This window comes from Melanotaenia boesemani, chromosome 22, assembly GCF_017639745.1.
Source record: "Melanotaenia boesemani isolate fMelBoe1 chromosome 22, fMelBoe1.pri, whole genome shotgun sequence".
Classification (NCBI taxonomy): domain Eukaryota; kingdom Metazoa; phylum Chordata; class Actinopteri; order Atheriniformes; family Melanotaeniidae; genus Melanotaenia; species Melanotaenia boesemani.
In genome coordinates this window covers 8,118,927-8,144,074 of record NC_055703.1, presented here as the reverse complement: position 1 = coordinate 8,144,074, position 25,148 = coordinate 8,118,927, and the positions used below count along the sequence as shown (strand labels likewise).

General features: G+C 39.5%; 1 protein-coding gene across 5 annotated transcripts in view; it reads left to right on the top strand.

Moving 5' to 3' along the window:
- The window catches only part of LOC121633718 (neurexin-3b-like), a 185,880-nt gene that overhangs the window by 97,584 nt on the left and 63,148 nt on the right, over positions 1-25,148 (top strand). For all 5 annotated transcript variants that reach the window (XR_006009116.1, XR_006009117.1, XM_041975912.1 and 2 more), the window contains one exon: positions 4,207-4,388. Coding sequence is in view for 3 of the 5 variants with exons in the window: in XM_041975912.1 (XP_041831846.1) it covers positions 4,207-4,388 (182 nt within the window). In the remaining 2 variants the exon portion in view is untranslated. The remainder of the gene's footprint in view (positions 1-4,206; positions 4,389-25,148) is intronic.

Below are 25,148 nucleotides of genomic sequence, written 5' to 3'. Positions count from 1 at the left end.
CAAACTGTGTTTGTCTTCTTTCTGCATCCCCTGGGGTGCCAGCGCTGCAGAAAGCCCAAGAGATAACAAGAGGAAAGACATAAAAGCACATAAACAACACACACACAGAGCCAGCAAGGAGAAAGGAGCGGAAGTGTGTGTGCTTGCAGATGTGTGTTTGCTAGAGTTCATGCTTGTAAGTGTCTATACAGATGGCCTCAAGTATGTGTCTACAAATGAGATTTGGGCTTCAGAGCTTATACCTACTGCAGTTTGGTGCCTCATGGGTAGCTGATGGTGTCACCTTTTTCTTTGAGGGTGTCCATAAAGACATATATGTGCACATTTGCACCTTCCTATAGATCTTCCATTAAAACCCATTAGGAACTGATGCAACGCAGTGGTGCATCGGGTTCGATGTAGAGAAGGCGCCTCAGGTTTTAATGTGTCAGCAGCTACCTCTTTGCAGCCTTTGCAGTAGGACAGACAGCCCCGGTGTTTTACTGTTGGTCTGCTATGACTAAACACAGGCTTTTATCACAGCATGGTGTGAAGTCTGAATACAACCAATTACCCAGTTATAACCAATATACACTATGGCATATGCCCTACTTATTCTTTTTTTTTTTTCTTCTTAGCTGTTTTATAGAAAGCATTGTTGTGTGGTAAAGTTTAATTGTATAGAGCAAGGAGAGTCTGTACATATTGTATTAAACAATAAATGTTAAATATTTCTATTTTTTCATGCCTGTCGGATGTGCCATCTTGCAAAACTTTAATCCACCTTCTTTTTAAAATGTTATTTTATTTTTTCTTCTGGTTAAGTTCATTGAAATCGGTGACCTTCTGTGATTTCTCCCTTTGCATGAATTTCTTTTCTATTTTGCTTTTAGTTTTGAGGCTGGTTGGGTAATGTCAATTCATGGCCTGAAGGGCATATCTGTCCTGCAGACAGGTGTCCTGACCTTCTGTCTGCACTGCCACGCCTCAGGGGACCTCTGTGAAATAGAGGCTATGGCTTTGACCTACTCTCTCATGTACTGTTTGTGTCTCTAAGGAGTCATGCTGCACATTCACTGAATCACAACATAGTAGAGGGAGGCATTAGAGCATCGCTTTTTCATCAGCTTTTAACAGTATTTAGAGGTATTTTCCAAAATATGTTGCAACCTATGAAAGGATACCGAGGTGTATAGCCTTTATTTGAAGTGTCATTTGTGCATGTCCCCAATAATTAATGCCACACATTCACAGGGTGCAATATGTGAGTAACAACAAGGGAAACGTTAGAAAGATCAGACCCAACATGCTTGTTTACAATGAAGCCATTATCATAAACGATATACTTAAAAGCAAGTATATCTTCTGCCTGAAGCACTGATAATAAAAGTTCTTAAACAGGAAAAATGATCTTATTCCGAAATGGTCTCACCAAAAGGATGATTTCTGATTTTTTTTTTTTTTTTTTTTATAAACATTTAAATCTGCTTTGTCCTCAGCTGAAATCTCATTCAAATAAAGAGCCTACCTAGACTAGGCAGGCTTTGTAGCGCTCCGGAAGTTTGTATTATTTACAAATCAATGCAACAGATATCATGCTTTGATTTATCTTTATGCACACTTGCACTTCCAAACTGAAGCACATTTTCAAAGACTATTGTTTATTAAGAGTCTGGGGAGCCGGTTAATGACAGAAGAGAAGTTAACTGAGGTAATTGAGGGAGTTCATGCTAAAATATGCTGGAAATCTTAAAATATGCCATTACTTACCCTTATGCTTTAATTAGACTCCTTGCGTAATCAGTAAAAAGTAATTACACTGGTGCTCCGGGTAGAAAAGCCTTCTTATTGTAGTGAGGTTACTGAAATGGAACTTCTGACCTTGCTTCTTTTTTCTATTTCTTGTTGTTTTTTTTTTTTGTTTTTTTTTTTGTGAGACTGCAACACTGACAGCAATCAGTTTAAATTCTTTATCCTTGTTTAAATCTTTATATGAGAGCTGGAAAAGATGCCTTATTCAATACTTCTGCATGCAGTGACAGCATGAATTGATATGCAGTGGACTTCCTCTCTGTGCAGAAATGCAGCCAGAGCAGTCTGGGCCCAGCAGGTTGTTCAGGGAAACGTGCAACATAATCGATGATCGCGGGTTCTCCGTCTTCTCTGTACTTGTGCACATAATCACCCACTTGTGTGATTTCTTATGTGAGAAAACATCGTGGCTTTGCGCACAAGTCTGCATGCTTTTTTTGAGTATCACGACACTCTTTAGTGCAGAATGGTGGGTACACACGTCAGACACCAGCGTAGCTGCCTGTTTGAGTTTCATGCCGAACATAGTCTTCCTAAAACACTAAGCAAATCTCCTCAATGTGATAATTGGCTCCCTGGGGTGCTTGTATCTTTGCTGCTCATCATCATCCCCTGAAGAAAAAGAAAAGAAAAAAGTGTGTGTGTTAGATTAGATAGGCAAAGTTTGCTCGTTTGTCAGGAAAACTGATCCCAAGTCTACCTTAACTCATTTTGTGAGGACCAACTTGAAGACGAGAGGACCAGATCCTGTCTAAAGACTGTTGCTGTAGTGGCATTAGGTGCTTGTTTTCTGATGCAATGTCACTGATTTATTTGCTAATAATGACCAAGGAGGCACTCATTGGCTTCATTTATTGCAGTGTAGTAACTAAATTCATTGTTCCTGTTCAGAAAAGACTCAAATCTTAAAAGGATCTATCAATTTATGATTACCAGCAGGAGGTGAAACAATTGTTTGAGGCCTAAAATGAGTCAACTGTTTAGATATTTTTCATGATAGAGACACAACATGAGTTGGTGGTGTGCATGCTGACACCTGAGCTGTGTAAAAATGAGACCTGTTTTTTGTGCCTGAAGGCAAATAGAGATGCTCATCTGGCCATTACTGTCCCTCCTTCTCCCATAGTCCCTTACATCCATATGTTCTCGCAGTCTCCAGGGTATTATGGACCACAGAGCAGATTGTCGACCGCTTCATAGGGGAAACAGTGAGACAGCTGGGCACCCATCACATAGCCAAACAGATGTTCGGGTGACTTAAAGAGAAAGTGAATAGAAATGGTGGGGCTCTGGGGGAGGTGATAAGGGAGACGGAGAATGTTGATGGAGGCAAAAAAAGACAAAAAATGAATATGTTGATGCAAGAACTCTGAGATTTCATTAGCAATCCCCTGACGAATGGGATGGGGCGAAAGCTTTCAACTCTCTCCAGGCCAGAGGAGTCGGTTTTGCCTCCCTTACTGATTCATCCACTTGCGTATCTGCTGTAGGTCTAATGCCTTTGATCTCTCGATTATCTTTGCCTAAACGTGAATGAGATGGCTAAGCGGCTCAAGGATTCAGTGATTTAATTCTGACACACCTTAGGGAACATTCAGAAGTAGAAATTAAATCCAACCCTGTGACAAAATAATGAAACTTTGATTTATTTTCCAAAAATAGAAATCAAACAGTTTTCAGAAATTCTGTGGCTCAGGGCAAAGCTTGATCCAATCAGAGGTTCTAATCTGACACAGATCTGCATAAAGATTGATGTAATAGCAAAATTATCTGCTATTCTTCTTTTCTACTACTGCTACCATGGTCCTTTTCTACACAGTATTTGTCAAATTAAACCCAGAGAAAGTTCTTCGATCACTGCACCCAGTTCTCCCCACCTCTCTTCTCTCCTTCTTGTGCCAACCTTTGTTCTTCGGTTGCAGGTCTCATATATAATACATGAGGATTGGGAGACTTATCCCATCCTGGCCATACTGGCTCTTATTCCCTGGAAAGGGGCTATATTTAAGACCTGGATAGGCCAGAGATGGAGCAAGGGAGCTGCTGACTTCTACCTAAAAGGTGGTTGTGGCTGAATATTGTTATAATCCCAAAATAGAACTTGGCACAGTTACATTGTAGAAGCGGTAAGGCAGAACTCATTTGATACATAGAGGAATTTTAAATCTGGTTTTGTCTGCGGGTGTCATGATAACAATATCATTGTGAAATCAATAGAAAGCAGTTGGACCAACAAATCTTTTTCCTTTTTTCCTTGTTGTTGGTAAGGAAAATTTTGGCAAACTCCAACATCCAGTTGTCACCAATAGTATTATTAGAAATATCTCAGATCCCATTTGTAGGTATCACATTTCAAATATTCTCATGACCCATGTAAACCATGCTGTTTGTCTTATATCTTTGTGTTTACCACAGCTGGCACCACCTACATCTTTGGCAAAGGAGGAGGCCTGATCATGTACACATGGCCCAACAACGAGAGGCCGAGCACACGGACGGACCGACTGGCTGTGGGCTTCAGCACCACCATCAAAGACGGCATCCTCGTCCGCATCGACAGCGCCCCTCGTCTGGGTGACTACATCATGCTCCACATTGTACGTATTACTGTTATCATCACTCAGCTAGTTGTGTTTTTTTAACTGTCTAGAAGCAGTCGTAGGCCACAAGTACAGCAACCACAAACAAACTAAATTTTTCATTTTCTCTTAGCAAGTCTGCAACAAAAGATGTAGATTGTGAAAGGAAAACAAACACATAACTCACTCCTCTCCACCTAAATTTTGCCCACCATCCTCTTGTTAGCCCCATATCTTACTAACATTCAGCATGAATAATGAATGCAGGTCTCTATGCATATGGAGAGTTTTCCTCTCATGTAGGAGAAACATGATAGATAAAAGGCCAGTGTGAGCTGGATTTCCTGGCCAGTGGACCAATCACCCATGCAGCATCTTAATAATCTCACACTGTGACCTTGTATTTGACTTGTTCACACAAGCATTAAGTATTAACATAATCAACAACCGCGGCCGGGTGAATTCATTGCGTCAAATTCCTGCAGCGTAGGTATGACAACTTGGAGATTGGAAGAGTTGTTGCTGACACCATGAAAAAAAAAAGATGTGATGATGAGGAGGGTCTACAGTTGCTGAAGCAGATTGAAAGTCTTTTTCTTCTTAAAGAGCTCCCCTCATCTCCTGAGTGCCGGCCATGTGGTGCAGAAAAGCAGCCATCTGCTCTGCAAAGATGAGCGCCAACAACAAGCAGTTCTTACAGTATAGAGAAGCATTAGTGTGTGTTTGCGTGCGTGGTTAGGTGAGAGAGGAAGTGGAATGGCATAAATAGAGGGGAAAATTATAAAGATGTACAGTAAATTGTGTGGGTGATGTGGGAAAACACCTCCTTGCGTGTTCCAAACTGACTTTGTAATTGCAAAAGCCTCTAAAGGAAGGAAAGGGAATGCATTTTTAATTCTGCATTTTAGATATCATTGCTGAACTAGATAAGTAAGATGTTTCATATAATTTAGCTGCAAGTCGTGGAGTGGTAAATGTCTTTATTCCTCCACTCTCATGTGCTGATGAATTTATTAATAGGAAAAAGCAACTAGAGATTCACTCATTCACTGAACCAGCGTGTGGTGAAGTTAGTGTAGTTTCTTTAATCTGCATAGGGAATATTTCAAAAGATTTTTTGACAACCAAGGCTGCACAAAGAAAGCAGGGGTTACATTTAATATTAATAGTGATTGTAGCCTTAGACTATGAAATAAGTGGCAAAAATCAAAACAACTTCTTTGTTCTGCAATCAAATGAGGAAGGCTGGATTACAGGTAAACGGTAAATAATTCATTAGACCTTGGTTGAATATTTAGTTGTGCAAACATTAGCTCTAATATTTGTCATGATTTGGACGAAGCATTATCATTTGCCCCTGCATTAATTTGTACAGCTATTTAGTGGAGGGAGTATTAAAGACAAGGTTAGTGCCATAGAGGTGCAGTCTAATTTGCAGCTAAAACAACTGCTGTCTCGGGGAGATCTATGTGTAGAGATGCTTTGAAATGAGCAGAGATTCCTGACTTCACTGAAATGCCATGAGATAATAATTCCTAATGACAGGCATCAGGTCTTCGCTGTCAGCAGTTTGCGTTCAGTAATGAATCTAGAAGAAAAGGTTAAAGGCATTATGCCTGTCAATTCTGGATATATGTCTAACCAAAGGTCTTCCCAGCCCCAGGGACTATCACCTGAGCCTTTACAATGAGTCAGTCACTGCTTGAGCATTGACACACCACAGCTGTTATATTCACATTTAAAGATAATTAATAGATGACACAATAGAATCAACAATAAGGAAAAAATACAGCAGTTTTATGCTTACTGTAGATTTTCATGGCTTATAAATATTCTAACTTAATTTTTAGTAAACTCCTCACCAACAGTATTATCAGATCTTTTACTCACCTTGATTTGGATTTAAGTAACCTGCATTTGCAGTTTCCAAAAAGGGAAAAATATCATGGCTGTTTTTTCACATGTGCCCAAAGCACAGAGAAAAACCCACATTCCTGGCAATAGCTAATCACAGTCCCTCTTTCTCTTCTTGCTCTCATCTATGCGTTCCTCATTAACTCTCCTGCCTGATTAGCTTACAGCTTGTTTGGTAATCATGAATTAAAATGCTGATTGTAGTGTTTACATTTTAGCTGCTAAGAACAACTGCATGCTTGGCTTGAAAACGTAGGGGGCAATTTGGGGCAATTTGCAGAGGTGAGCAGGACATTTCGCTATTGCTGATATCTCATTTACACGTTCACTTGATCTGAATGCAAAGCCTACTGTACAACTAAGAGTCCAACCTGCACAGATTTAAAACTAATGTAAAAGTCTGAAGCAGCTGCATTAAGCTTTCTTACATCACAGCTGACCTTTTAGTTTAAGATGATTTAAAATTAAGGTTTTTTGGTAACAGTGAGCATTAGCAGTGAGGTTAACATTGTGGGTTAAAGCTTATGTGCACATAGGCTGCATGTGTTGGACATGAGTCACACAGTCTCATCAGGGAGGGCATGACTGGAGATGAAGATAACTCAGGATATATCACACACAGACTAATACACTCAACTTGTGGGGATTAAGTATCTCAGTTGTTGCCATAAACAGGCGAGACAGGGTAATTAACCAGACTTATACATTAATAAAAGCTTCAAACAGTGGTTCATCTGCAGGTGTTTAAAGGCAGCTGTCTCTGAATACTGTCTTGATATTAAATGAAAAGCAATAACATATTTTCTTTAAAGACTCACTAGTGTCAATTAAATAGCTTAGATAGCTTATTTAGCATGGCTTGGAAAGTAAATTTACCTTAGCTTGGATAACTTGGATAGATATGTAGCTTAGCTTGTATAGCTTATGAGCTTTGTTTGGATAACTTGTGTAGCATGGTTTGGAAGACTTAGTTATATTTAACTTATTCAGATCATTAGGGATGGTAAAAAATTGTTCATTGATTATATTTTATTTTACCAGGCAAGCCATTAAAAACAAATTCTTACTCACAATGATGGCCTGGCAAAAGGCAAAGCATTTTGAACATTTGAACCTTATATACATTTAGGGCAGTGTGGCTCAGGGGGTAGAGGGGTTGTCTTATAGCCTGAGGGTTGCCGGTTCGATCCTCAGCCTGTTGAGCTCATATCGAGGTGTCCCTGAGCAAAACACCAAGCCTGCTTGCATCGCAGTTTCTGCCATCAAAGTGTGAATGGGCGAATGTGATGTATAATGTAAAGCGCTTGGGTATCATTCCAGGTACAGTAAAAGTGCTATAAAAATACAGACCATTTACCATATATAAACAGGTCAGTCATAACATTTTGACGACCTACCTCAGCCTTTACTAAAGCTATATGGTATCTACCAAAGCCATCAATATCAGATCTTTTTGGACTGAATTTAGAATTGGAGAAATTTGAGTCAGCACCTCAGACTTGTTTTGTTACTCAAACTATTTTTGCTGTGCAGCAGGATGTTATTGTTCTGGAAAAAGTAACTGCGATCAGGGAATATTTCTACAATGTAGAACGAACATTGTTTGGGTACATAAAGTAAAATCCATATGACTGGCTCAACCCAAGGTTTCCAAGCAGAGCATGAGACACTGCCAAGTTACCTTCTTCCCATAATTCATCCTGGTGGTATGTTTTCTGCAGATATTTGACATGCAAAACATGGTCCAGCTTTTATACTCAAACCAATTACAGGCACTTTTGGCAGAGATAAGCAGGGGCACCGCCGCCAGATACAAACACTCTGGGCCCAACTCTGATGCGTCACCATTCTTCAGCAATTCAGGCTACAGCAGCTCTTCTACTAGATCTACTGGATTGGAAAAACATGGTTCAACTCTCCACATGTATCCGGCGGCCATAGCTCCCATGAGTTTACCAGGGATTCATCTTTAGACCATTTTTGGAGAGTCCTGACCTGATGTCCAACCATGAAAATTTAACCTTTTTCAAAGTCACTCAAATCCTTCCGCTTGGCTTTCTTTCTTCTTCCAGCACATCAAGTACAAGGACAGAATGTTCTCCTTCTGCCAGGTGCCATTGTAACAAGATAATTGATGTTGTGACTTCACCTGTCAGTACTCATAATCTTACGGCCGATTAGTGTATGTACATCATAGTTGTCAAGTTCATAGCCTGTTACATAAGGAGATTAATTCAGATCAAAATGTGAAGTAAGCAAGTTGAATCTTGGTTCACCCCAACTCCACAGAGCAGATCATGCGCAGAGTTGAAATTGACAGCTCCAAGGCTCCTTAAGTTTTTTGTCAAGAATATAAAGAATATAAGAACAAGGGACCTTGTAAGTGATTCATTAATAACAGGCAACGTAAAAATATGATGCTCGCCATGCAAGGTCACTGCAGTGAAAACACTGATTGTGATTTCAGAGTGCTGCTTTTCTTTTTATAATGTGTACTTTGATGCTTGTTTTCAAGTTGATTTGAAATGCAGTTAGATAATTTAAAAAAAAAAAAAAGCTTTAGTCAAGGTCAGGGTAGTTGATATAAACAAAACAAACTTGTCTGATGAAAATATTAATGTTATTCATAAAATTTCCAAATAGCTTTTTTCCTTTCTTTTTTTTTTAATAGTGTAAAAGAGATTCATACCTCCATTTCTCAACTTAGGTGTCTCTGAAAAAAAACATGGCAATGACAAACATGACAATCAATCAGGCTCCTGTTTGCTAACAGAGCAACTGCATGAAATTTCATTACTCAGTTGAGTTTTCCCCTTATGCTAATTCACTGGGAAAGGGTGTAGCTGCTGGATAATTGAAAACTGTTGCAAATGTTCAGAGACGAGATGTGGAACGAGATAAGTGGCTCTGGATGGTAAACGCCATGTAACCCTTGTGCTGTGTCCATTTTTCACATTATCTGCTATACGTGCACAAATGCATTTATTTTAATGACTTAATGCAGCAGCACTTTTACTCTCCAGCACTCATCCATCACCCATTCTCCTCTGTCTCTGTGTTTATGTCTAACATGTCTGTTTCCCCATCTACTTCCCTCTTCCCTCTCCTCCTGACAGAGCTAATATAAGATGTTTGATGTGTACCTGTGTGCACCAGTGCATATACAGCCAGAAATGTATTGCCTCTATCAAGTTACCCTACTTCAGCAGGGAAAGATAGATATTATCACAGTTGTGGCTCGTGGCCTCTGATAACATTACAGCCACCCCCATCCTCCAAAAAAAGAAATGAGAATATATCTTTAAACTGTTTTGCAGTATCAGTAAGTATTATAACTACTTTGTCAATTAATCTATATGAGAGTGAAGAGAAGAGTAAAGCTTGAATGTTTGGATTTTCTGGTCATACAATTACTTCTTTCTGCTCCTGAAAGTTGTCTATATGCAGGTATTTTTCTATGAGGTTGATGTGTTTTAACAGATTATTAACATTCCCAAGAGAGCCACAGTTGACAGAATGACTGTTCACAGCTGGCTTGGCCTAACAAGCACACTGCCTACCAGATGGTAAGTGGACATGTGTGTGTTAGCTATACATGTGTAGTAGGTGCTTGCACCAAATAAACAAATGAGATTGTGCAGTCAAATCTTGATAATTGTTGCACCATTGAACTTTTGCTCTTCTAATACCACTGTTGCTACCTCAACCCTGGATATCTCGTGATTCCAAAACTATGTTATTATAGCTGTTTCCTTTTCTGAAATAATGGCTAAGTTCCGATTAGCTGCTACAGTTTCATGGTCCAAATGTTGTGCACGCTGACTTACTGTCACAGATGGCTACCCAGGATAGTTGAAGTTTTTTTTTTTGTTGCTGTTGTTGGTTTTTAGCAACCCCTTGAAAATTTACAAGCTGGGCACCATTATTCGTCCAAATTGAAATGGCTTTTTTTTTCTTTATTTAATTTATTTTTTAACAGATTTTTGGGGGTAAATTGGCTAAATTCCCAACACAACAAAATCACTATCATACTGTATTATTTGAAAATAATCAATATGCAACAATGCATACATCACAATAAGTTGTAGCATTTAGTGTGACTATTATTGTTAACAGCTGGATACATTTTACATGCTCCTTTCAAAATCAGTAAAATGAAAAAGATGTCCTAATTATATGTAATCCATTTTATTTATTCATATTAACAGTTTGATTCGCATATAGAACTGGAAATAAAAGGAGGTAGGTTAATGTATAACAGCAGAGAGTGGAATAAAAAAGGAATAAAAAAATTTGCTATAAAAATATTAGGGTAAAGTACAAGTACTTATTTCTTGTGCTTAAATTTAAACACATGCTAAATCTGCCTATTTAAAGTTCACTAATAAAGATGACAAGTATTGTTTATTTTCAGCATTTTTTTTTTATTTTACTGCAGTTTCATTTCAGCAGCTTGACTGAGAAAAACTGCACTATAAGAACACAGAATAAACTAAAATATCAAAGTCAGGGCTTCCTAATGAGACAGGGACATGAGATGCCAAATACCACAAGATCTACCTATTTATGATTTAGATGAAATAAAAAATAATGCAGTTAATTAATTAGTACCCAACACAGAGTCAGTCTGGAGCTTCAGGGAGTCTCTGGACAGCTGGTAATTGATTTTTGTTGATTCTTGTGTGTAGAGCTAACTAATGGAGGGAACTAATTAATATAATTCTAAAATAGAAATAGATAATAAAAAAAAAAATAGTTTTTTGTATTTTTACCAGATAGAAGAATTTTCAGAATATTACTGGATTAAAGAGTTGTTTTTACATGATCATTCATGATTATATTTAGGGGGGTAGTAGCCTAGTGGTTACAGAGGTGGGCTTGGGTCTGGTTCTAGGAAAACCATGTTTAAGTTCCCAGAGTGCCAAATGCTCCCTGGGTGCCAAAACATTGCCACCACTGCTCTCTAGTACATCTTGTGATGGGTTAAATACAGAGCTGAATTTCTCAACTGGATTTAATAAAGCTAAAGCTTCAAAATTGTGGTAAAAGACTCTTAGAAGGTTAAGTATTCAGTAAGTATTCTTATCCTTATCACCAGGTCAGAGAAGCATTTGCAAAACTCCTGTAGGAATTGACATTTTTTTAATTCCGCAAACTGAAACAGCAAATTCTCGAGTAAATAACAGCCTCGTAACAAAGAGACGGTAGCCACGTTTAGAGTCACTGAAGTAAATCTGAAGCAATCTTCTAAAAAACAATAATTTCCATGAACAGTTAAAGAGAATAAAGTAGGCTGTTCAGTGTTGTAGACAGCAACAGTACAACTTTACTGCTTGTGGTAATAATTCAGTAGAAGAAGTAGTTGTTTTGAGGAGGAAAACAACTGTTGTGGACATCCACAAGAGGAAAATGTAGAGTTTATTTCAAGAAAAATCTGGGATGTTCTATAATCTTATGTCAGTGAAGTTGGTAATGTGAGTAATTGTTTTCCAGTTTAGACCAGAAACAGCTGGTGAGTCACTTCATGGTTCATCTTTGCCAGGTCTGGTGAAATTTACTGTTCTTTCCACCCCCCCAAACATACATTTGGTCCTCTTCAAAAGTGGCAAAGTCTACCTTTTACCATTTTCATTAAGCTAGTTGACACAGTGATGTTTTACGCTGTTGGAAAAGCATCTTCAGTGAATGCTACAGGCTTGGAAACCTTTGAAAAAAAGTGTAGGCTTATTATTTCGATCAACACAGCCAGACTGACCCAGTGCCCAGAATAAATGTTGTTTTATTTAGCCTTTAAATAATTTAAACTCTTACTTCAGAGAAAAATGACTGACATCTCACTTTGCAGCCCTAGGCTTATTGAACACTACAGAAAGAAAGAAAATGTCTTCATTTACACTTAAGTGTTCCTCCGGTAAAACCATGTCACCAACGTTCACGAGCTGACACCGGTTAAACAAAGAAACAGGGTGAGAGTCGGGTGCGTGTTGTTATTAATAATTAACATCTTCAGCAGGCACCTTTGCTCTGAGCAAAAACACACTTAAATGCACATTACAACAAAAGCCTTTTTGTACCATGTATTTTCTCACCCACTCCATGCATGGATACACAAAAGCATGTGTAAAACACACATTTATACTCTGTATTTTCCCTCCCTGGCTCCACCCTTTTGTTCACTGTAACCTCTCTGTAACAACCATGAAGATATACAAACACAAATGTGTGCACACGCATGTCCACAAGGCTCCTTCAACAAATTTTCACCCCACGGCACACCACCACGGACACTTCAAACATGATATGAGGACTCTTCAGGGACATCTGCCTGTCATGTCAACCAAAGGCATAGAGCATCTGATACACACATACACACACACTTTTCACCAACATTTCACAAGACCAATATCAAGTAATAAATGCTCAAGTTGAACAAACTGAGCAACATTATTACAATGTAGCCATGTGGTCTGTGGGCTTAGCCCTGGCCTTAGAAATTTATATTTTATAGATTAAGATGAAAAATTCAATAAGACACAACAAACACTGTGTCTGCCTATGTCTTCTTTGCTCTCTGACAGCCAAATCCCACGGGGATGCCCGTGTTTTCACAGCTTCATGGTAGGACATGAATCCCATTCACACAGTGATGAAGAGTCAGAAAGAGAAGATGAAAGAGACAGAGTAGAGCATCATGTTCATCCAAAAGTAGAACAAATACAAGAGTCTAAATGAAAAGAGGAAGGGGAAAAAACGAATAAGGATGGGTGGGTGGGAAGAAGTCAGAGGGAAAGAGATAGTGAGATGTGGGTATTTTAGAATTCAGAGCAGGATCAGAGACAAACTTGGCTCAGATAGGTCTCAGCACACATTGGCTGTGAATTCCAAATTATGTGTTGCTTCTCTGTCTCACTCTGACACTCCACCAGACGCTCTCTCTCTCTCCTATCTCCCTCTCCATCTTATCTTTTCGTCTTTATTTTTCTGCTTCAGTGCCACAGTACTATTGTTTTCACTCTTAAGCTTCAGTTGAGCACTAGAAGCTGGTCGGTCAATTGGTTTGAATACAGCTGCAGTGCAGAAAACAGTTATTTTAAAGGTCCCATATTATACACTTTATTCCCAATCTGAGACCATTCATTAATATCTAAATGAAATATTTCCGCCATGGTATGGACAAATCGACCCTCAGTTTGAGTGCAGCGGCTTCTCTTCACCTCCCTCTTTTTAGCAGCTTCAGAAATGTGCCGTTTATGGTGGGCGGAACCCTGGTGGAGCAGCTCAGCTGTTGGCTCCGCCCATCGCATCGCCCGTCATGAGGTGATTGACAGGTTAATATATTTTCAAGCTATCAGACTAATAAGGCCGAAACGATAAAATAACTGCCAGCTCTTACCTCTCCAGCTGTGTCACGGACAGTTGGTATTGAACCTGGCTTCAGCTTCAAACGGTTGGCGAAGCCTGCTTTCCATGCCCCCATGTTGTGGAAACAGTCCTCTTTGAAATGCTGGCCACAGACATGCAAAACCTTTGGAAGTTTTCCGGGTACATTTCCTCCAAAAATAAAATTAATCTACTCAGTCCTCGTGGGTTCAGTGGATGGAAGTAAAAAAACGTTTTCGTGTTCATTTATGCAGCCACAAACAGAACAGTGCTTCTGTCGCTTAGCCATGTCCGCTAACGAGGGTTGCTGAAGAGGGAAAAACACTGGGCGCTAGGTGATTTTTAGAGGGCGGGCTTTGAGAGCCGGTAGACGGGTCCATCGCTCTGTGGGGAGTGGTTATTGTCCCTTATGACGTCATAACGTACACGCTTTCAAACAAGCTCATTTCAGCGCTTACTTCCCTAGAGGTGGAGCAGGGGGGAGAGAGAGCGCCTGAAAGAGTTTCACACTTACGGGTCTCCTACACATGCGGGGGGACCAGTATGACTGTTCCAAAACCATTAAAAAGTGAATTTTGCATAATATGGGACCTTTAAAGCTCATGGTAAAGGCCACAGTTATAGTTTGGACAAAAGGTAGCCACTACCATAGCTGTTTTGTGTTTTATCATCAAAAAATAAAGAAAGAAAAATAAATAGCTTTACTATCTATTTAGAAGAAATATCATACAGTGCAGTATTTTAACTAATGTTAGCTAATTGCTGACATTAAAAAGAAACTAAAGATTAGAATTAGCTTTGCTATAATCTTGCATATGTTTATTAATATGCAGAAAATTAAAAATAAAGGGAGCACTATAAGTAATAAAAAGTCAAAGTTCTACCTGACTTACAGGTTTGTCTGTACTTAGAAATGATATTTACTTACCATCATTAACTAGGTTAGCCCCTGATTCTGCATATGCCACAGTCACCACAGGAAAGCTGTAGGGTTGGCACTCCTTCCATTTCTAAACATAGCTAAAGTAATTCCACATGTAGATATTGTGATATCTAATGAGCTAGTTAAAAAGATGAAAGATGAAACAGAAAACTTTGATGAGTTACCAAAAACCCATAACCCTATTGCAGCCTAAAAGATTGAAATGATATTAAAACATTATCAATGGGTAAGCTGATTTTGCTCTCTTTTGGTGAAAGATACTCCTTGTTGACCAAAGCAGTTCCAGTGTGGTACCAGAATGGTGTATTAGCCTGTTCTATGTTTGTTCTATAAAGAACCAGCAGCTCTGGCCAGTAGCAGAGTTGGTATTAGCACCAGTTTTTATAGATGTGAGCCAGTGTTACAGCAATCAAAACAGAAAGAACTGGTTCTGAGTTAAGAACTGGCTCCAGACCAGAACTACAATCACTTTGATGGAAACCCCCCCACAGAGAACCTAGAAAACAAATATATGAGTTCAGCTTATTACATCCTTATTATCTGCTTTGCCTCTGGAAGTAGTAGCGAGTCAACCCTCAATGTTGAAAGTGCAAAAAACTAAAACTACAAACAATCAAAGTTCTGTTAATTAACTACATAAGCCCCAGGAGACAAGCCTCTACAATTACTTGAAGGGAGGAAGTTGCACTGCTTCTGTATCATTATTTCTAATAATCACGATTTTCTTTAATAATTGTTTTAGTTTCTTATGTTGACTGGACTGCAGAGGTCAGACACAAACAGTATGAGTAAGAGCCAGCTGCTAGCTGTCATCCAAACTGGTCACATCACTCACACTTGTCTCTTTTACCTTTTCTGTATATTGTTGCTGTCAGTTTCAGGGCCTCTTCATGACACTTTATGTGATTCTGTACTGAAAAAGTGAGCTAGGCAAACTCTCACAGCCCAGAGTACAGCACCTTTGGGAAAAATGAACGTGCGCATCCAGGTGTTTACCATTTCCCATGGCATTCAAAGGCGATATGTGCAAAAAAGAGAGCCAACTAGATGGTTATTATAAGCCTTTTTCACACATGAACTCTGGGTAAATCTGCAAAATGTGGTCTAAAAAATGTCAGCAGGTAACTATGCTCCTAGATGTGGAATATGTTACATTCGATGGTTATGCCTGCAGAGTATAAAGGTAAAAAAAAAAAAAGACTGCTGCAGAAATCTGGGTGTTTTTGAATATGTGCAGCAGATGGTAGATTAAGCTGTACTGGCTTTTCTGTAATGTCAAGTTCTTTAACAGAAAGGAATAAATGTCATGTGAAAATGATCACCATATTGACTGGTCTTATGACCCCGCCATATAACCAAACAACAACAACAAGTCTGTCTTTAAGTAGCAGCACAATATTATATGGAGACAGGCACTAACTGAGATCAAAGCTCCCTACTTCATATAGAGGCATCACGTTTTTCCTCTTCTATCCAGCTCCAGACTTGATGCTATGGGTGCTTGAGTGATGAGAGGGATAGCTTGTGACGAGGACCTAATGAAAGATCAGAAGGATTTGGAAGTGGTGGAAGTGTATCTCATGTGCAAGTCTAGCTGCCATGTCAACTCCAAAGGCTACTTCTAAATCCTCCCGCAAGGTTTGGCATTACCCTGTTCCAGCCACGTTCAGCTTCTCTCCCACCTCTTACCCGAACTGCCAAGAGTCAGACATAGAGAGTCAGAGACAGAGAGGGAAGGAAAGTCAAATAAAAGTAAGATTTTAGCAAACTGACTCCCTTTCAGATTATTGAAGAGAAAGAGGAGGGGGGGGGGGGGGGGGGGGGGGGGGGGGGGGGATGATGGATTGCAGGTCTGCTCAAGTGATAAACGTCAACATTAGAAAATAAATCTAGTGGAAAAAAATCTGTCTTCAGTGCCAGTGACGGTGTAGCAGATTGGCTGTCTCATGCACGCACAAGCATCACCACATGTGCACAGTGCAGATGTATTCATTAAGGATTAAGCACCTGCTGGTAAAAGAAAAAAAAAAGAAAAGAAAAAAAACAGAAAAACGTTTTTTTTTCTTTCCTCCTTGGCACTGATAAAAAAAAATGAGGGGATAAAATTTGAGTGTGAGGATCTTTCACAGATGGAGTGTTGAAAGAGAGCTATTTTACCAAGTGCGAGTTTGTATTTATTTAATCCTCCTATTATTGACTGCCACCATGACAAAGCTCTATTGACAAGGCAGGGAAAAAATGGCTATAATCACTTTTTTATTAGAAAAAAATAGCTGGGATCATCAGAACACCAATCTATAGGCATAAAAGATATTTCCTACCTAATGGTTCTTCTAAAGAATTATTCTAAGCACTGAAGGTTATAGATAGTATGTCATAGTTTTATTGATCCTTAAACATTCTGGGCAGGCGGGAAGGCAGGCAGCCAAGGACATGACAACCAAGTCTTCCACCCCCACATCCCCTCATCTGCTCTTCCATTGCCCCCAGCCACTTCCTCTGTCCTTTCAATGTAGTAGAAAAAAAAGTATATTTTCTATTTTTAGTGTAAGATCCAGTTTTACAAAGGTTTCAATCTCTGCCGCAGCACACACAGACACACAAATGTACAGTGCACACACAAAGATACATTTCCTGTCAGGTCAAAGGAAGTTCCAAAGAGGTCGAGACCTCCAATAGAACACAGTGTGATTGAGCATCCATAGCGATCAAAAGGGTTGGCACTTTTTTTTTTTTTTTATCCCAATGACATACTCCAAATGACTCTTAGTGTGTATGTGCATGTGTGTCACCTGGTTAAAAAAGCTTCTTTCTGCTTTATAGGTTTTCCAAAGGTTCATTGCAAGGATCAGGATCACAGGTTAAATCAAAGAATAGTTAAAACTGCTCCTTTACTGAGCTATTACGTAGAATAAAAACATGATCCTGACTGTATTTTGATTATAAGTTGACAAAGTAGCACTTAGCATTTAAACTGCTGTTCAGTTTACTTAATGGCCCTCAATGGAAATATTTATGTGTTCAGTAGGCATGTAGAGATGGTCAAGGTGAATTCTGCTGAAGTTCAAAGTAAGCATCAAACTCAGGACGTCAGGAAAAGGAAAGGTTACAGAGATAGGTCTGAAAAAGGGAAAATATCTATTAAGCAGCAGTTGTCTGGATGAAAGAGACTTTTTTATATCAGAAGCCAGGGAAGAATGAGCAGACTGGTTGGAGATGATAGAAAAGCAACAGGAACACACAAAAACACTGGTTTCAACCAAGGTATGCAGAATACCATCTCTGAACACACACACGTCAAATGTTAAAGCAGATGGGCTACAGCTACAGAGGAGCACTGGATGCAACCATTGTCTGTAATGGTTTTGGGAAAATTTCTTGGCACACTTTGAGCCCCCTTAGTACCAGCTGAGTATGATTTAACCACCCTACCTGAGTATTGTTGCTCACCATGTCCATCCCTTTATGAGCACAATGTACCATCTTATGATGGCTTCTTCCAGCAAGATAATACACCATGTCAGAAAGCTCAGAATATCTCCAACTGCTTTCTTGAACATAACAATGAGTTCATTGGACTCTAATGGCCTCAGCAGTCACCAGGTCTCAATCCTACAGAGCACCTCTAAGAGGTGGTGGAACGAAAGATTCTCATCATAGATCTGCAGCAACTGTGTGATGCTGTCATGTCAATATGACCCAAGGACCAACATTTTTTATTTTATATATATATATATATATATGTATATATATATATATATATATATATATATATATATATATATATATATATATATATATATATATAAATGCCTGTGTAAAAATGTCATAAATCTCCTAGGAAATTGAAAAGGGCTATGTATTTTTAATCTATTTTACTCAAAACATATTGTTAAACTAGCAGAAGGGTAAAAGTGTATAAGAGTAGAAGGTATAGGTATAAGGATATAAGAATTACTTGTGTTGCTTTTGTTCCATGGATTTGAGTTCTGTGAGATCTTCCAAAGAAATCAGACTCTAAAAGGATTTACATTATTGGGTACACTTATAATCTCACCAAAGTAATTTATTTTGTATGCACCAGTGCACGTCCACATACGCTGAACAGAAAAATGCAGTTTGCTAGAGTAGTTGCATTTTTGGCTGCTTTATGTTTCATATAACAGAACAACTTCTACTGTATCTACAATTCACTGTTAATTCATACCTAGTTATATTGCACATTCAGATAGTTTAATTATAATAATATAAAACCCAATCAGCAAATTCATTTTAGTAGAGATAAGATGGTATTTCTACACCACAAAGTTGGATTTCAGAGAGCTATTTGGCCTATCTGCTGCCCAGGGATGCCTAATCAGAAATGGCCAACCAAGTATGAAACATGACAGAGGTTATATCATGGTCTGGCATTTCGACCAACAAAGGAAATCTTAGGAAAAAAGCCACAACCCCAAACACAATGGCAAAGCATATCCTGAAGACTGCTTTAAAAATGACAAGGCAGTCACAGAGGGTTCAAGCTTTTTTTAATCTTCCTTATATTTAAAGCATGGTACCTATGTCAATTTTTCTGAGTAGTATGAAATGAGGGGTGACTCCTGACTTTTGCACAGTACTGTATCATAATTTATCTGACATGCTAATTATCACCATGACAATTCAATTAACAGCCTTTACATCACAAAAAACAACTTTCAAGAATAGTGTGTCTTCATTAGTGTCTAAGGTCTTGAAGTGTTTGCATATTTAAAAACTGCTGAATAAACCCACCTGTGTGTTTCCCTGCCCCCATTTATTTAACCACTATAACATTTAACATTTTAACTATAACATTTATAACTATGCAATAGTCAAATAGATCCCCAATCCTTTCAAGAAACCTAAAACAGGTGCAAACGAAGTAGCTTTAAGCTCAAAGTCAGTTTACATGTATTTCAGCCTCTGCTGCACTGATTTTGATTTTAACTGATTTTGTTTAAGGGAACCATATAATAGACTATATCAAAGCAGCAATACACAACAACAACACAACAACACATTTCAAAGTCAAATTTCCCCTAAGATTATGGTAATATGTACACATAAAATTAAAACAGGGCCAAAGATCATCAAGGAAAAAGAAAAATTGCCAGTTGTGTGCGTAAAAGCAGTACATCCACATCCTAAAGCCATTCCCTATGGCCATGACAGTGAGTCAGCACAAAGATGACAGATGTTAAGCACAGCTCTCGTGACCCCTCCACTACTCTCATTCTGATTTTCACAAGATCCCTTTGATTAAATTGGTTTGAAGGCTGAAGAGCACATGCTTAATTCATCCCACATTATCTTTAATTCATTCACATCTTGCTTGAACATGCCAAGCCAGCCAAAGAAGAGAAAGGCAAGACTTTCCTGAACGTCTTTGATGGTTTAAACAGACAGATTCATTCTGAAAATAAAGCATTCATCTTATCTGATGAAAGGCTGTTTTTATAGAGATACACATAAATGCTGAAATTTTGCACAGTTTTGGAAAACATATGTGGTGACTGGTGTGCAGTGTTCCTAGTGTTTAACTGCCCCCAACCTGCACATGTGTGTTGGCAGTTTTCCAGCAGGCTTCTGCCTGGACAGCAATTAATGTCATTTGGAGTGAAGAGGAACCTCATGACTCATTACATATGCTTTTTTGCTCTGAAAAGCCTCCAAAAGGTCTTTTCATGTGTGGCTATACACCCACTTGTGGATGGCACATGTTGGGTAACACTAATTATAAATTTAACCATGAAAACAGTCCTCTGCAGTGCTGGCAGGGATGAGATTAAACCTTGTTTTGGGTTTAGTTTATGTGAGTGCCTAGCACCTACAGACCCCATGGCTCCTGTCCGGATACACTGTGTTTTTCATTTGAGTCATTTTCTTTCGTTTTATGTAGATGAATGCTGTTGGCCATATGCTTAATACATTCTTGGTAATTTTTTGTATTTTTGGGATTATCCAAGGCATTAGCTGAGAATATTCTCCCGTAGTTGTCACATACAACAGAAAGGAAGGTTTTATGTGCAATTTAATGCTATAACCCATGTCAACAGTCTTCCTGAATGGACAAGGGAGCCCCATCCGTGTCTCGCATGTCTGATTCTGATAAACCTCCCCTCTATTATACTATTGTAACCTGTCCACAGTCCTGGCTCAGTAGAGCACTCACTGACAAATAGCAGGAGGGATGGATATGGAGGATGAGATACAGGACATAGACGGTGAAGGCAAGAGAGAAGACACGTTGATGGGGAGAGAGCAGCAGACAAGGGCTGAAGATATCGAGAGAGAGAAGGGGGAGAACAGAGGCAGATAGAGGTACTCAGAGTCAGAGCAGTGTGTCTAATCTTCCTTCAGGGGCGGTGGTGTAAGGACGCTTTCCTAACAGATAAAGCCCAGAGGCCCAGAATCCTCACAACATCTGGCAGAAATAAGGAGGCAAGACCTGATTTCTATCCAGCTTTGGTTGGGGAGGCAGAAGATGATGGTGGGTGGGCTGTATTTGTTAGTGGGGCAGTAGAACGGGGATGGGAACTGTAGAGGCAAACAGATGGGGTAAGAAGCAACAGGAGGTGATATTCCTTCTTTGGCTTTTCTCCTTTCACACTGATGATGATTATTTAGATCCTTTTCTAGGGGCTTGTCTAGGCATCTAAACTGAGTCATCTGTTGTTGTTTTTCCCATTTTTATCAAGATTACACTCATCTGGGTCAAATTTCTTTGGAGTGCATTTTTCTGTCTCAACAGTAGAGAAAGCTGCACAGCTCCTTCTTGCCTATCCGGCCATCCATTCATCCATTTTCTATGCTGCTTAGGTCATTTTAGGGTCGTGGGGAAGTTGGAGCCAACCCTAGCAATTAGCAGGTTATAGGCAGGTACATGATGGACAAATCCCTTCTCACCTACTCTGATAAAAAGCAGACACTGGTCAAAGTACGTAATGAAAAAAAAAAAATAACGTAGTGAATCTGTGTCTGATCAGGGTTTTAACACTAGAAGTCCCAGAGAGGGGTCAATTGACCTTTCTACCTTTACAACCCAGAGATGGGTCGATTGACCAGTAGGATTTTAGCTAAAATCCTGTCTTAAGCTGCGAACAGCTTCTTTTGTTTGTAGACGAGTCAATTACTGGCACACCCCAGGAGGGCGCATACTTAGGGGAGACACTGTAGACTCTTGAAACTGGACTGTCAACTTTTGCCCAAAGCTTGGCTTGAGACACTGCTTGGTCCCCTGAGTATGAGATTGGAGTAGACCTCAAACAGATTCAGAAAGGTTTTCCTGCATTCTAGTATATTTCAAATAATTAAAAATATATTTGATATGATATATGATATATACCTCCTCGACACATTTGTGTGCTTTTAGAAGAAAAAAAAAAAGATAATCATTGTGGGCCTTCAATAAAAAAGCAAACAATTTAGAATGATATGACAAAATGATGAATTCATATTTTTTTAAAAAATCACTTTAAAAGGTCCAGCTCTCCTCTTTTCATACAAATGAAAAAATACAAATTTTTCAGAATTTTTTACCAATTTTTCAAACTTTCTAACCCAATGTTCATATGTCCAAAAAGCCCAAGCAATGAACAATTTTGAATATTTAAAATGAACATTTTTTGATTGTGGTGGTACAGGCAGGGTCTGTGAGTAAAATGTCCAGAAGCATTAGTGTCTAAGTCAAGAGGGCATAAATGTCAACATGACAAAGATATAAAAGAACAACTGTGAATTTTTTCCAATGCTTTTTATTTTTGTCATAAAAAAAACAACAAAACAGTTAAAATAATGCAAGTAATGAAACAATTTCACAAATATTTACACAAGGCTACAGTGGCATGCCCTTGTGTGAATGGCTTTTCTGCTCTTTCAGCAGTCCGTCTGTGCTAAGTCCAAACATGCTTGGCACTTCCATGGTATCTCCATCCTGCATTTGCCACATGTGTATTTGTAGCAGTCAACACATCTTACAGTTGCGCAATTGTTCTTGCATCGATGGTTGACCTGACATTTTGCCCTTTTCCCAGGGCTAGGTGTGAGAGGTTGCTGCTGAAGCAGTTGCTCCTTATGTGCCTTCTTCTGACTCACATGAGAGTTGGCCAACTCTTTCGCGAGCTCAACCAGGAAGTCCACTCTTCTCTCCTGCACTCCGGTGCATTCCTTATGAAGAACATGAGCGTTCCGTGCCGCCATGTCGATCATGTTGTAGAACACGGCGACTGGCCATCTCCGTGTTCCTGCACGCACGCTGTACTCCCGCACCATCTGGTCCATCACATCCACACCACACTTTGTGGTGTTGTATTGTGTGACAGTGTTTGGCTTCCTTTTGGTGGTATTCTCAGTCTCAACCACATTGTGCATGCTGCTGAGAAGATAGACAGTCTTTTTCCGTTTCGGCGCATATACTGTGAGTGTTGCACCAGTGGTGGAAAACACTCGAGTGGTGAATTTAGTGTGGTCCTTCAGTCTAGTTGACTGAGGAATTTCCCGGCGAATCTTGTTGACTGTGCCAAGGATGGTGGTTTTCCGGCTAAGCAGTCGTTGCGCAAGGGACAGCGATGTAAAAAAATTGTCTGTTGTTACAGTTCTGCCCTTATCCATGAACGGCTCCATCAGCCTCATCACTACACTCTCAGAGAGTCTCTCTCCACTGGGACGACTGGGGTCCTTGCCAAGATATGGCAGGATATTGCAAATGTACTTTGATTTCAAGTCACAAGCCAGCCAAAACTTAATGCCAAATTTGTCCGGTTTTGTTGCAATGTACTGCAGAAAACTGCAGCGAGTCTGTTCATCAATAGTGATGTGTCGACCAGGGTTATAAGATCTGATGCAGTTATTGACAAAAGATTCCCACAGATTAGAAATTGCAGCAAACTTATTTGTCTCCACTCGCTCACTGCGTGTGAACATGTTATCAAAGCGTAGGTGTTGCATGATGTTTTGGAAGCGCTTTCGGGCCATAGTAGCAATGATTCGTGGGTTTCCCAGCTCTGCTGACCAATTGTCACGTAGTGATGGAACTTTCTTCACCCCCCGCAAGATAATAATTGCAATAAATGCCATTAGTTCTGGGAGGTTCATGAACCAATCTGCCTGCTCCTTTTGCCGTGCATGCTGAATGGTCCATTCTTGAATGCTACGAAGCATTTCAAGTGTTATAAAACAGAAGAAGCTTTGAAGACGAGTCCGGATACTTCTTCTGGCCTTAGCAGTTGGCTCTCCATCTGTGCCGTATGGTTCTATTGGGGTGAAATTGAGACATGTCCCCAGCTGTTCTTCATGCCACACTGTGCCATCTTTAGCCATCTCTGTCCTCTCACTTCCCAACCGAGCCCTCTTTTCTGGCAGTGGAGCAGTCTCATCATCTGCAAGGTAAACAATTTCACAATTTCAGAGGACGAAAATAGGATGTTTTGGAAATAAGATTAAAAAAATCCTTTATTTGTACCAAAATGGAGAAATTCCAGTGTTGCAACTCACAGTACAGGACAAAGCAGAAAGAAAGAAATTTGTCATACCAAAAAGTTCAATAATAGTTTCAAATCTTACCTGAAGACTGCTCAGAGTCAGAGTCCGAATCCAGCTGAATTTGTATCTCTTCTCCATCTGAGTCACAAGGGTTTGTATCGCTGAGGATCAGGTCCAATGCCTGCTGAGTTGTAAGCCGCCTCTGCATTTTGCTTCCTTCTATTTGTTCGAGGTGAAGCTAGCTACTATTTATCCCCCTCAGCCCACCATCCCCCACTGCCACAGAATTTACCAGACGTTTCAAGGTAACAAGGAGGGGCTGGATGCAATGGGTGCATTCCTCAGGTAATGGCTGCATTTACAAATGAAGAGATGCTAATTTTTGCCAGCAGAGTCGTCAGTTTGGACTAAAGGTCTTTCGACCCTTCTCTGGGACTTTAGGGAGACATCAAAATTCCTGGGACTTCTAGTGGGACTTCCTTTGTGTTTGTGCTTTTTTATGTATGTTTCACACAGCTATGAGTCCCCTGCTGTCATGTCCAGTAGAGGCTCAGGAACCTGGAACAGACCTTTCAGAGGAACTATGATATTTAAAAACACAGTCTCACCCTTACAAGATAGACATTATATTTCTAATTTTCTCCAGTTCACTATTTTATACCCTCAGTGAGCCTCTCCATACTTAGATATATATGTGCTGATATGCCCATCTAAAGGCCTGGTACACACATAACAATTTTTTTAATCTTATGAGATTTTTTATCTGGTCGAGACCACACACGTGAATGTAAAAAAAAATCAGTTTTGATCGTATTGTGCGTGCTGTGCTCCGAAAATGTAATCACAGAACAACACACACATAACGATGCTGTCCCGCAACTGATCTACAATCTAGTCCTCCAAGCCGGACAAATGTCGAAACGTAGAAGAAGAAGAACCATAGCAACAACCGGCAAAAAATGAAGAAACATAGTAACAATCGGAAAACACAACACACAGCGTGGAAGAGGACATACAGGAAGAGGGAATGATAGTGGTCT